Below are 13,554 nucleotides of genomic sequence, written 5' to 3'. Positions count from 1 at the left end.
AACAAAATGAGCAGCTTTAGTCAGGCAATCAACTACCACCATGATTGTATTCATGCCCCCCGATGTAGGCAGCTCCACAATAAAGTCCATTGATATAGACCCCCAAGGGCGGGACGGAACAGGTAATGGTTGTAGAAGACCCATAGGTGCCACATAAGGAGTCTTGTAACGGGCACATACCTTGCAAGAGAGAACATAGTCCTTGGTATCCTTCAGGCAAGTTGGCCACCAGAAGAATCGGCTCAGGAACTCTTGTGTCTTCTGTACCCCCCTGTGACCAGCCAACTTGGAGTCATGTACCAACTTGAGGATCTGCAGACGGACGACCTCCGGGACGTAGATACGTCGATCTCTGAACCACATGTCACCCTTAAAGACAAGATTAATATCCACAGGTGGGTTGGCCAGAAATACATCACCTTCATAGACCTCCCTGCACTCCTTCCACAAGTCCTGATCGTGGATAACTCCGATGAAATTGGCATCAGATAGAATGGTCTTGGACGGGGCTCCAGGTACGGAATACGCAGCATGGATTCGGGATAAAGCATCAGCCTTCCCATTACGAGAACCTGGACAGTACGAGATAACAAAGTTAAATTGATTTAAAAATAAGTTCCAATGAGCCTGACGAGGAGAAAGACATCTAGCGGATCTAAGGAACTCTAGATTGTGATGGTCAGTAAGCACTATGATCTGTTGTGCAGCTCCTTGCAGATGATGCCTCCTTTCTTTGAAAGCCGCAATAATAGCCAGCAATTCCTTGTCTCCCACGTCGTAATTCTTCTCTGCTGAGGTTAGTCTACGGGAAAAGAAAGCAGAAGGATGTAGCAGACCCTTCTTTCCAGTTCTTTGGGAGAGAATAGCCCCCAAAGCATTATCAGAAGCGTCCACCTCCACAATGAAAGGAAGTGTTGGATCTGGCTGTATCAACAGCGGTGCTGATGTGAAACAGATCTTAAGCTGATCAAAAGCTACTTGAGCCTGTGGTGACCACTTAAAGGGCTTTTCCTTCTTTGTCAAGGAAGTAATCGGACGGACAATATCAGAAAAATTTCGAATGAAGCGTCTGTAGATTGCAAAACCAATAAAATGTTGGACCTCCTTAACGTTCTTGGGTACCGGCCAGTCAAGGATAGCCTGAATCTTACCAGATTCCATGTTCAGCCCTTGGGGAGAGATGATATAACCTAAGAACTGTATCTCAGAATGATGGAACTCGCATTTCTCCAGCTTAAGATACAGATGGTTCTCTTTCAGATGTCTTAAAACAGTTTTGACATGTTCTTCATGTTCCTATAGAGAGTCAGAAAAGATTAGTTTATCGTCCAAATAGATCACTACAAACTGGTCCAACAAATCTCTGAAAATGTCATTAACAAGGTGTTGAAATGTTGCAGGGGCGTTACAAAGCCCGCAGGGCATCACAAGAGATTCCAAGTGTCCATACCGGCATCTGAATGCTGTCTTCCACTCATCCCCTGGACGAATACCCACCAAATTATAAGCCCCACGAAGATCCAGTTTAGAGAACACCTTAGCATGGCGGACTCTTTCCAGTAATTCAGGAATCAGAGGCAAAGGGTAACGGTTTCGTACGGTTACCTTATTGAGTTCTCGATAGTCAACACAGGGTCTCAGGGTCCCATCCTTCTTCTTTACAAAAAAGATAGGTGCCCCTGCTGGTGAGGACGAAGGACGTATGAAGCTTTTGGCCAGATTTTCATCAATATACTCTTTTAAGGCTTGAAGCTCAGGTGCCGCCAAAGGGTATATGTTACCAAAAGGAATGGCTGCCCCGGGAAGCAGCTCAATGGGACAGTCATAATGCCTGTGTGGAGGAAGCTGATCTGCATTCTTCTTGTCACAGATGTCAGAGAACTCTTTATAAGCTGGAGGTAAAGAAAATACCTGTACATGTGGTTCCGTAGCCGTGGACTCAGGGACAGCTTCTGTTAACGCTGAGTTGCTCTTTGTTGGGAAGATAATCTCCTTGGTCTCCCAGTTGATAATTGGGTTCTGAGAACGCAACCAAAGAATGCCTAAAATCACAGGAAAATGAGGAGAAGAAATTAGCAAGAAAGAACGTTGCTCCTGATGATTAGGCTCCAACAAAATTTCAAGGGGTACGGTCTCCTGATCCACAGGCCCAGAGATTAAAGGTGACCCATCCACTGTTTCCATGGTAATTGGAGAGGCTCTTTGCTGAATTTTAATACCATGTTCCTTGGCAAATGCGATATCCATGAAATTGCCACCTGCACCAGAGTCAATCATAGCTGAACTGGAAATCCACTGTCCTGAACACAGGATCTTAATAGGGAGAGAACAGTGAGAGTTCTTTTCCTTCAGCTCCTTGGGGGGTGAAGTCATAGAAAGTGAATGGAATACAGCGTTTAAAGGCAGGCTACATTCAGAGATGTCAGATTCATCATCCCAGTTGTCATACTCCCCTATTGCTGCTAGCACCTTGTTAGGCCGTCTAGGACACTTAGGACAATTGATCAAGAAGTGGTCAGACTGGCCGCAGTAGAAACATAGACTTTCACGAAGGCGATGCTCCCAGCGCTCATTGATCTCGTGCCTCTGAATGGAATCAATTTGCATGGGCACCTCCTCCACCTCCCGAGAGGTTTTACCTGCAGGCTCTTTGGAAGGAAGGGAAAAGTTAGAAACACGGTTATATGCAGCAAATTTCTCCTGCCTACGCTCAGTAAGGCAAATGTCTATGCGCACACAATGCTGTATAAATGTCTCTAGCTCTTGTGGTGACTCAGAGCAGGCTAGTTCATCTTTTACAATACTAGACAGACCCCTTTTAAAAATAGGCAATTGTGCATAACTGTCCCAATTGGTATCTACCGCCAATCTCCTGAATTCAGTGGCATACTCAATAACAGGATGTTTAGCCTGGCGTAAAGACAACAAAGCAGATTCAGCGGTTGCACGGCGATTAGGGTCATCAAACATTATTGCCATAGCAGCCAAGAAATCATCCAAGTCATTTAACCGTGGGTCACGAGACTCAATCATCGGATTTGCCCAGGCGAGCGCTCGTGAGGTCAGTAGCATTATTACACACAATACTTTGGATCTATCAGTAGGAAAATGGTCAGCATGCACATATATAGCATACATTGATTCACAAAGCCACGAAATTTGTCGCGATCACCATTAAATCTGAATGGGGGCAACTTAGGTGGGCCAGCTGGTGGCGGTTGCCCAGAGGGTAAAGTCACTTGTGCAGCTATTTGCGTGCTTATGTCCTGAAAAGCCCGTCTATACTGGGATTCTATGCCAGCAAGTTTGTTTTCCTGGGCTGCCATGCGGTTGCTCAAGTCCTGCAAAGTTTGTCCAAACACTTGTTGATTGTGTTCAAAGGTTCCAATCTTCTTTTGCAGACCTTCCACATCTTTCTGCAGTGATCTAATTATGGAAAACACCTGCTCTAATTTGCTTTCTGCAGTCATTGTTCCAGCAGTCTCCTTTTTTTAGGCTAGAGTATCCTGTAATAATTATAGGGGACAACTCAGGAGACTCTTTGCGTGGAACAAGACAACTACAGGACACAGTTTTATAAGTGGTAAAGTCTATATTATCACACGGTGATTCAAACAGGTGCAGAGAGAAACTCAAGTCCACAACACTTGGTGCAAATAATAAACACAGCTTAGCAGTCTATAGGAAACTTCAGAGGAAAATGCAATCAAGCAGAAAGTCTATGAAGCACAGTTATTCTTGAGGATACTTGACACGAATAAATCCTTGTCTTAGTCCAGGCACAGATAGATATGCTTATTAGGCAGTTCAAATCATATCTTAGCTCAACCAGGGAGGCCTGTTTAATAGTATCAGGTTATTGCAAAGCAGAAACAGCTTACATGTCCAGCAAATGCAGATGGAAGTAAACACGAACAGCAGATGAAGGAGGATTACTGGAAACTTGTGTATGCAGCAGGAACTCAGAGCAGAGTAGCAGGATCACCTCACAGTTCACAGGAGCAGGTGTATAGCCAGGGAGTAATCAGAGGTCAGGAGCTGGATGCAAGGCAGAATACTCTAGCACAGACTGAAGGCTGGGGTGGAGTTTTATAGCAGGAAGACACAGTGCACATGAGACCAAAGACGCCATCTTGGAAAAGGGCAGTAATGCACAAAAGGTAAAAAATGTTCAGAGTCCTGACAGTAGCTGTGGCACAAGCAGTCTCTGGAGCAGGGTTGTTTTTCATGCCTGCTTCAGATGCGGTCCCTCCAGTGATGGTCTGCTCTGTCTCCGCTAGGGTCTGGAACGCTGGTTGCAGGGCCTTGTGCTGCGGCGTTGTCATCTCTGTTTGCAGCATCTCGCTTTCTGGCAGGGCCTTGCTTTCTGGCTTTGGAGCGCCAGAACTTCTTTCTTGCTCCGGACCAGACAAGGCTGCCGATGGATGTCTGGTGAGGCTCCCGATGAAGGTCTTCTTCCACCCGGCCACAGTGCTTAGCCACAGCGGCAGGATTTGGTTTATGAGTTCCTCAATGCTGGTCTGCAGGCGGTCAAGGCCAACGGGTGATGCCTTGCCGCGGTGTCTTTCCAGGTGGCTGGCGGAGTCCTCTGCTCTGATCCCACACTCTGGTTCCGGGCGGCTGGCCATGGCATCGCCCTCGTGGCTGGCTCCTTCCTGGTCCTTTTCCAGCTCTCTTCTCCATTGGCGGTTTCTTTTTCTTTGTCTCCGCCTGCCATTGAGGATCAGGAGGCAGATCTCGGCTGCTGACGGACACGTCCTCAAGGTACAGAGATATTTAGACTGGGCGGCCATTATTTTTCACGCTTCTCAGTTCGTTCATGCCCACGACGACACGCCCTTCTTCTTCTCCTGTGCTCCTTGTGGCACAGTAATGGCGGCGGTTTTGGCGGGAATTTTTGGCGGTCTTTTGCAATACACAGCCGTTTAGTAAATCAGAGTTCAAGCACAATTCTGGCACAGTTCTTAGGCGCACATGACCTGATTTTCAGGCTTAAGTAGATCTTGATTGAGATGCCAAAAGATGGATCGCCCCCAAGAGCTAGGGGTACTCGGTACCGGGTCCTTTGGTTCACAGGGGGATGTCACGGTGGCTGACCAGGTCTGTGGCCCTGGGACGTCCGTCTAAAAGGGAAAGGTCTTTAAAGGGATATGTTCGTGACGCCACCTGTGGTATTCGGTCAGGGTGACCAACGCTGCTTAGGGGTCCGCTGGGGTGATGTTATGGCAGCTAGATGGTATACCTTCCCACAGAAGTGTGTCCCCAAGGCTTCCCAGTGTGTAGATGGTAGATGGTGAATGGCGCAAGGCGCAGTGAAGAACGAGGACACAAGGTTGCAGTCTCTTTACCTTTTTACTGTAGACTTCAGCATCCACAGTCCAGAACACCAGATCACAGGGCAGGCAGAGTCCAGCCGGTTTGGAGGCAAATCCAGAGTCCCCTTATCCAGGTGGAAATCAGTAGCCTTCGTCTAGCGCCTGGGTGTTGTAGTACCTTATTGCTGAGCCTCTCTTAAGGTCCTCACAACTGTTGTAGAGGTTCTAGATGTTATGTCTCTCTCTGTCCCCCAGGATAGGACAAACCCATATGACTGGTGGCTTGAGGCTTTTTACAGGGACTCTAGCACGCCCTGGCCTCCGAGAGTTGCCACCGTGCCTCCTGGGTATAGGGCGGATCAGTTGCAATTAGCTGTCCTGCCGGTCTCTGGAGCAAGGCATAAAGGACTGTTGCTCCCTCAGTGTTCCGGCTACCGGATCCTGCCCCTCAGAACGAGGCAGCCTGTGCAGGGCAGAACTCCTTCTGGTTTCCACTCCTTTTGCTATCACTTCTTCTCACTCTCTACAATACAGTTCTCTGTTCGTGTCATTTCTTTGGAACTGCCGCACGTGGGGCAGGCGCAGCTCCGTGACCTTCTGTCTAGGCCTCTGACAGGATCCCACCCCTGTCAGGGACCAACTACCTGAGCGGAGCTCAGATAGCATCTGCCTGAGCCGAAGCCCAGCTAGTATCTGCCCCACTTCCTATCCAGGCCACCAGTTTTACCAAATTGTGAAGAGTGCCTTATTAAATAGGAGCATAGCTCCCCCTGGTGGACTGGAGTATGAAATGTGTTGTTTGTTGGTGTTACCTGGTAAAGAGATCTCCTTTTTTGCCTCCAAACGTAACATCACTCCCCCCTAGAGGGAAATGACATTACTGCAACGACCAGGACCCTGGGGCGCTGCACTTATTACTTTCTGTGCTGTGAAAATACTTGAAAACTGCAGTATATCAAGTCTTTAAAAACACAGCAGTTTTTCAATTCCACCAGAAAAAAAAAAAATGTGTAGAAGAGAGTTTTAAAATCTCATAGTTTTTGCTGGTACTGGAAAAACAGCTTTTAATTTGCATAAAGAACGCAGCAAAAACACAATGTGTGAACATAGCTTTAAGGGATTCATCAAGGTTAATAGTTCAACCGCAGTGATGGCTGCAGCTCCATGTGAACCCATCAGTGTCATGATACTAGGGTATAAGAAGCTCAGGACCCTAAACCATAGAAGGCGGTTCCCACCAAATGTTTTGCTCAAGGACCTCCCAAACACTTAAAGGGAACCTTTCATAAAAAAGGGTTTTACTTGCAGCCATACTGCTAATTTCACTCTGCATAGTGAGCGCTGACTGCTCACAGCTGCAGTGCTGCCCCGATGACTGGAAGCGAGTAGCTGCAGGGGGAATATAAAATCACTTTCTCCTGCATTCATACTTCCAGTGAGGCTTTTACACTTATTTAAAACATTATTTACCTGCAGATTACCTCTATGGCTGCAGGTAAAATAAAAACAAAACTTTTTTTTTTATGAAGGTTCCCATTATTGTGGTCTTGGAGATAATGCAGAGGCGCGGTACGATGGGTATCACTCTTCATAAATTTGGTTGGTGTATGTAGTCAGTACAACCTGACTGTAACATAGCGAAAAATAAATCATATAAGTTTCCCAAGTGAGATGAAAGAATATGATTTTATTGCACAAAACTTGTTATAACTTTATAAACTATATTTTTTCATCTTTATTTTTTTCTATTTTTGTTACAGAGCAATATTCCAAAGCGATTCACTGGAAAGTATTCATAATCGCGCATTTGCGAAACTTCTCAACCTGACAGAATTGTAAGTGCAATAGCTTTTTTTTATTTCCACTACATATCTGTAGTTTACACACTTAGCTCAAAGAATAAATACAATTGGGGATACATAAGAATAAAATGATAGCAGGGTGGATAAAAATCAATGTTTTTTTTAAAAAAAAATCTAAAAAATCGGATTTTTTTTATTTAAATTGGATTTTTTTTATTTAAATCGGATTTTTTTCAATAAACTGCTTTTTGAGGAAAATATTTTACCATCCAAAGGTTCTTCCATCATGAGATAAAGCTGAGTTGTTTAACTCAGTAGAATAAAGGCTGTATATGTGTAACATTCACAATGCCATGCTCTTCCAGAGGTTTCTGTAGGATTAGTGGGCAGTTTCTCTCCTATATTATCACAGACGCTCGCTTTACTTACGCAGTTCTCAAAACTGAATTTGACTCCGCAGAGGTCCCAGCCTCTTCTTCACGGCAAAAATGTTACAACATGAACAGAGTTGAGAAAAAGACCTTAATCCTATTGTTCTACAAACCTATGAATACAGAATCAACCCCTTCAGTGCCAAGTCCAAGAAGTTAGACAATATGTTTCTGATTGTTTGGAGTGGAATAGATCTGCACAACACAAGAAGAATGTGAATCTAAGTGTGAGGAGGAGGAAGGGCAAGCAGACAAGAAAATGAAAGTGAAACTTTGAGCACAATACTGCAGCATAGCCACAGACAGACAAGTCTGGATCTATTTGTGTGTACGATCTGAGGTTTATTACATTCTTTCCTTATAATGGCAGCAGGCCGTAAAAGAGACCCAGTTTGGGAATAGGTAGAAACTTTGATTTAAATCACTGATTTAAATCAAGCCTTACTGACTAGTGATTTAAATCGTGATTTAAATCGTGATTTAAATCAGTTAGATTTAAATCAAATCCACCCTGAATGATAGTGTGGTATAAAAGGTATCTGCCCCTTCCATCCAGGACTAGCACACCAATAATAATGGCTGTTGGCTAAATAATTCATGTTTTCTTATTGAGGATCGCTGAGTTTAGTGAAATATTCATTTTCATTATAAGTTGTAATGCTACACTTCTCCTGTGGGAGTGCTGTGGTGGAATAAAACACTTGATATTAGGTTGCTCCACAGAATATAGTTGACTGGTGGTGACACCATGGGATTGGTTTATCATCAAGGGACACTTCTAACAAAAATGGATTGTCCAAAGGTGATAAACCCTTTAAAGCTAATTATTGGGGGCATTGATTATTATTTACTACATTTAATTAGGCAAGAAAGTTACATGGGAATTCTAGTCTACAAATATTATCACCTATAGAATCCACTCAATGGATTCAATCAATGTGGGTCTCTCCACTAGGACCCCTACCAATTGCTAGCACAGGTGACTTATGTTCTTGTTGTTCCCTGGCCAAAGTACAGCAGCCACAAGTCCCCACTCTGCCGATCAGTGGAGATCCCAGCAGTGGTGCCCACCACAAGGTACAGGTCATCATGTATTCAGTAGATGGATGATAATTTTTATACACTGGAATACCCCTTATATTTCTCTAGCAAACCTTTGTCTTAAAGTCCACAGGCAGCATGAATCAAAGATTGGCTTCTGCATTCCAAATATCTATATTTTACATTTTACCACTGCAAGGTTTTATAGAAAACATGCAGTGGGGAGCATAAGTATTTGATACACTGCCAATTTTGCAAGTTTTCTCACCTACAAAGAATGGAGAGATCTGTAATTTTTATCGTAGGTACACTTCAACTGGGTGAGACAGAATCTAAAAATAAAAACCAGAAAATCACATTGTACGATTTTTACATAATTAATTTGCATTTTATTGCATGAAATAAGTATATGTTGTTTGAGGTCTAACCTAAAATATAATATTATATTTTCTTTTTTTTCTTCTAATTTTAGAACAATCAGAAACACAAAAAATCTGGTCCATATTGGGCGTGGAGCCTTTGGAAACCTACCAAAATTAAAATACTTGTAAGATATTTACTTTACCATAAAATTCTGTAACTTTGCATTTTATAGACTTTTCTGCAAACACAATGTATAAAATTCCAATGGACAGAAGAAATATACATTAACCCGTTTCGTCATCTCATTGACTTTTCATATCCTAATGGACGTGCCTCTTTCCATTGGGGTTCTCGAGCAGAGGAAATTCTATCAGTCAAAAGGTAATGAGAGGGAATTAAGGGACATTCTTTAGGACAGTACCATACTTGGGGACTCTCCTTGTCAGGCTGGTAAACTCACACCGGGCATGACAAGGTAACTCACTAGTGCTTTATACCAATCCTTTTTCCTGTGATTATGGACGGCTTGCTTTGGACAATGAACCAATTTTTTATTCATGTGCACTGGTGATTTTTGAGCACTTTATATTTATTACATTTGTTGTGGGATTGTTTGTCCAAATATATGTTTCTCCTGTTTTTAGTCATTTATATTAAAAGTTAGGTCTTAATCTCCTACTATAATCTATCCTTGCTGCATACTTACCACTTTTCAATGGGACACAAAAAGGCAGTACCTTTCAACTTGGGATCATGATATCCGACCTACCACTACCTAACAGTGTTCAGCTCCATGAGCTAACAGAGATATAGCATTGTTTGCCTACTCAATTAATTCTTTACATGCCTGTAAAAGGGACAGGGTTATTCCCCCCCAAATACTAAATTTATAGTTATCAAAAGGAGGAACCCTCCTTACACCTCTAATGAGGTCCGATATCAACTATTAATGCCAAAATTGACTACTAATAATTAATATCCACTTAATACCACAACGTTATCTTTACCTTATACTATACACTAACTGTTATCTATTATTTATACTATATACTAACTGAGACAAAACCGTGTATCAATAAAGGGTATTTATTACACACACAAGTCTGCAATCTATAACCTACATATATATTTATTCCCAAGCTGGTGACTATAAATATATATATACACAAAATATGGATATTACAACTCTAATACAGTAATACCACTACAGTATGCAGTGATATCCCAACAGTATCACACAGTAATAACCAACAATATCCAGTAATATCACGACAATATCACCACAATATAAAAACCCACAATTAACTGCCAGATTACCCAAATCACACATGCAATATCAACCCTCCCATCTATAGCTTACTAACCCCAAGGCCTAAGAGGTCACAAGGCTTAGTAAGAAAAGGGGATACAGATATATTCAACCACCATGTGGATCCATGATCATTCCAGCATGCAGGCACAGCAAAAGAGAGTTAGCACATGTGTCTTGTGCCTTTTATGTCCAGCTAGAAGAGGTGTGTCCAGCCCCATGTGTGTGGGGATGAGGTCACAAGTCTATTGTCCACTGGCCTAAGTCCTAAATGAAACCTTATATACCAGCTTGAGGAGGGGGCTACTAAGCACATGTGGGGGAATTATATATCACTAACCACATCTTTACATAAAGATATAAATTTTGGAGCACTTCCCTTCTACATTCCCCCTGTTGTCGAGAACATGACAATGAAATTTGAGGGACGTTTTGTGCTGGGATTTATTTGCCTACTCAACCCCATTTATAACCAGTGACAGTTCAGGATGGAATGAAGCATAATTCTGCACTTTTATACCTAGACATCATCCACACGGCCATCAGTTCTTCCCTGCTGTTCACCATAACCCACATCTCTATCCACAGAGTACACCTTCTTCTTCTTTCTTGGATCTTAATCAAAGTCTTTTTGTTGTCAAAATCAAAGTCTTTTGTTAATTATGTATAATCTCTGTGGTCATGTCATTACCGGTCTTCAGGTGTCGGCCTATCCCAATGTCGTCTTACTGGTCAGACTCTGGAATGGCTTCACCCTTACAGTCCATAGGTCAGCCAGCGTCATGCTGTGCATACCCTTCACCCTGCCAGACTTCACGTTACTCTATTTTGAGTATATCTGGCTTGATTAAACTGCTGGGTGTCACAGTCTGTAGATGGGTCTCATGGTATTTTTGTAGCAGAGGCACAACTTCCATCAGGCACGACTTCCATCAGGCACGCCTTCACTTTCATCAGACATGCATCAGACATGACTTCCATCAGGCACTTCTCCTTTATTCTTGATTGAAGAAAGTTGAAGAGGTTCCTCCATAGATAGATACGCAGATCTTTACTAGGCAGGTCACAATTTCTGGAGTAGGGAGTGATGTTACAATACCTAAGTAGACAGCGGGAAGAACACCGTTTAATTCTAACCGACATTCAATCCATCCCTTACGAACTTTACCATTGCTAGGGTTAAAGTGGCAAAAAACTTAGAAGCTGTGGGGACCTGTCCCTAGAGAACCTCACTCTTTTTCCCCATTGACACAAAACACATATATTACAATTCCATAATGCATATAGAGACTTAAGCTAAAATAGCATGCCTGCTACTGATCAATAATGCACATGAAGATCTTTGAACCACATACAGTTGGAGTAATCTACTGGCTGTAAATGCATGAACACCTTCACATGAACACACTGAGTATGTCAACGTACAGGTAGTCCTGGACTTACACCTAAAGTGTTTATATGCACACATATGGAATTACTACACAGTAACACGACAATGAATATAACATCATTATTATATGCAATATATATATATTGGATTCGAGGTAAAGGACTGGATTTTTCTTATATTCTTAACCCCCTTCACCGGCTGAGTTAATGGTGCTCAGCCTGACTTCCATGCAGTTGGGTGTCCAGTCTTTTGGTCCACCTGCAGATCATAAACAGTCCAATATATATACAGTACAGACCAAAAGTTTGGACACACCATCTCATTTAAAGATTTTTCTGTATTTTCATGACTATGAAAATTGTACATTCACACTGAAGGCATCAAAACTATGAATTAACACATGTGGAATTATATATTTAACAAAAAGTGTGAAACAACTGAAATTATGTCTTATATTCTAGGGTTCTTCAAAGTAGCCACCTTTTGCTTTGATGACTTCTTTGCACTCTTGGCATTCTCTTGATGAGCTTCAAGAGGTAGTCACGGGGAATGGTCTTCCAACAATCTTGAAGGAGTTCCCAGAGATGCTTAGCACTCGTTGGCCCTTTTGCTTTCACTCTGCGGTCCAGCTCACCCCAAACCATCTCATCTAGCGTAGCACCCCATCACTCTCCTTCTTGGTCAAATAGCCCTTACACAGCCTGGAGGTGTGTTTGGGGTCGTTGTCCTGTTGAAAAATAAATGATGGTCCAACTAAACGCAAATCGGATGGAACAGCATGCCGCTGCAAGATGCTGTGGTAGCCATGCTGGTTCAGTATGCCTTCAATTTTAAATAAATCCCCAACAGTGTCACCAGCAAAGCACCCCCACACCATCACACCTCCTCCTCCATGCTTCACGGTGGGAACCAGGCATGTAGAGTCCATCCGTTCACCTTTTCTGCGTCTCACAAAGACACGGTGGTTGGAACCAAAGATCTCAAATTTGGACTCCTCAGACCAAAGCACAGATTTCCAGTGGTCTAATGTCCATTGTGTTCTTTAGCCCAAAGAAGTCTCTTCTGCTTGTTACCTGTCCTTAGCAGTGGTTTCCTAGCAGCTATTTTACCATGAAGGCCTGCTGCACAAAGTCTCCTCTTAACAGTTGTTGTAGAGATGTGTCTGCTGCTAGAACTCTGTGTGGCATTGACGTGGTCTCTAATCTGAGCTGCTGTTAACCTGCGATTTTGAGGCTCGTGACTCGGATAAAATTACCCTCAGAAGCAGAGATGACTCTTGGTCTTCCTTTCCTGGGGCGGTCCTCATGTGAGCCAGTTTCTTTGTAGTGCTTGATGGTTTTTGCCACTGCACTTGGGGACATTTTCAAAGTTTTCCCAATTTTTTCGTACTGACTGACCTTCATTTCTTAAAGTAATGATGGCCACTCGTTGTTCTTAACTTAGCTGCTTTTTTCTTGCCATAATACAAATTCTAACACTCTATTCAGTAGGACTATCAGCTGTGCATCCACCAGACTTCTGCACAACACAACTGATGGTCCCAACCCCATTTATAAGGCAAGAATTCCCACTTATTAAACCTGACAGGGCACACCTGTGAAGTGAAAACCATTCCCGGTGACTACCTCTTGAAGCTCATCAAGAGAATGCCAAGAGTGTGCAAAGCAGTCATCAAAGCAAAAGGTGGCTACTTTGAAGAACCTAGAATATAAGACATCATTTCAGTTGTCTCACACTTTTTTGTTAAGTATATAATTCCACATGTGTTAATTCATAGTTTTGATGCCTTCAGTGTGATTGTACAATTTTCATAGTCATGAAAATACAGAAAAATCTTTATATGAGAAGGTGTGTCCAAACTTTTGGTCTGTACTTATAAAGTAATGACCAGGAGGAAAATTAC

At 42.8% G+C, this 13,554-nt stretch overlaps 1 protein-coding gene across 2 annotated transcripts in view; it reads left to right on the top strand.

The window, feature by feature from the left end:
- The window catches only part of LHCGR (luteinizing hormone/choriogonadotropin receptor), a 272,805-nt gene that overhangs the window by 167,717 nt on the left and 91,534 nt on the right, over nt 1-13,554 (top strand). Inside the window, exons 3-4 of one of the 2 annotated variants that reach the window (XM_077282451.1) lie at nt 7,076-7,150; nt 9,062-9,136. The exons of the other annotated variant lie outside the window; for it this stretch is intronic. Coding sequence (XP_077138566.1) covers nt 7,076-7,150; nt 9,062-9,136 — 150 coding nt within the window. The remainder of the gene's footprint in view (nt 1-7,075; nt 7,151-9,061; nt 9,137-13,554) is intronic. 2 annotated transcript variants of the gene reach the window in all.

Source organism: Ranitomeya variabilis, chromosome 2 (genome assembly GCF_051348905.1).
Source record: "Ranitomeya variabilis isolate aRanVar5 chromosome 2, aRanVar5.hap1, whole genome shotgun sequence".
NCBI classification, from domain to species: domain Eukaryota; kingdom Metazoa; phylum Chordata; class Amphibia; order Anura; family Dendrobatidae; genus Ranitomeya; species Ranitomeya variabilis.
This window is presented reverse-complemented; position numbering and strand designations above follow the sequence as displayed.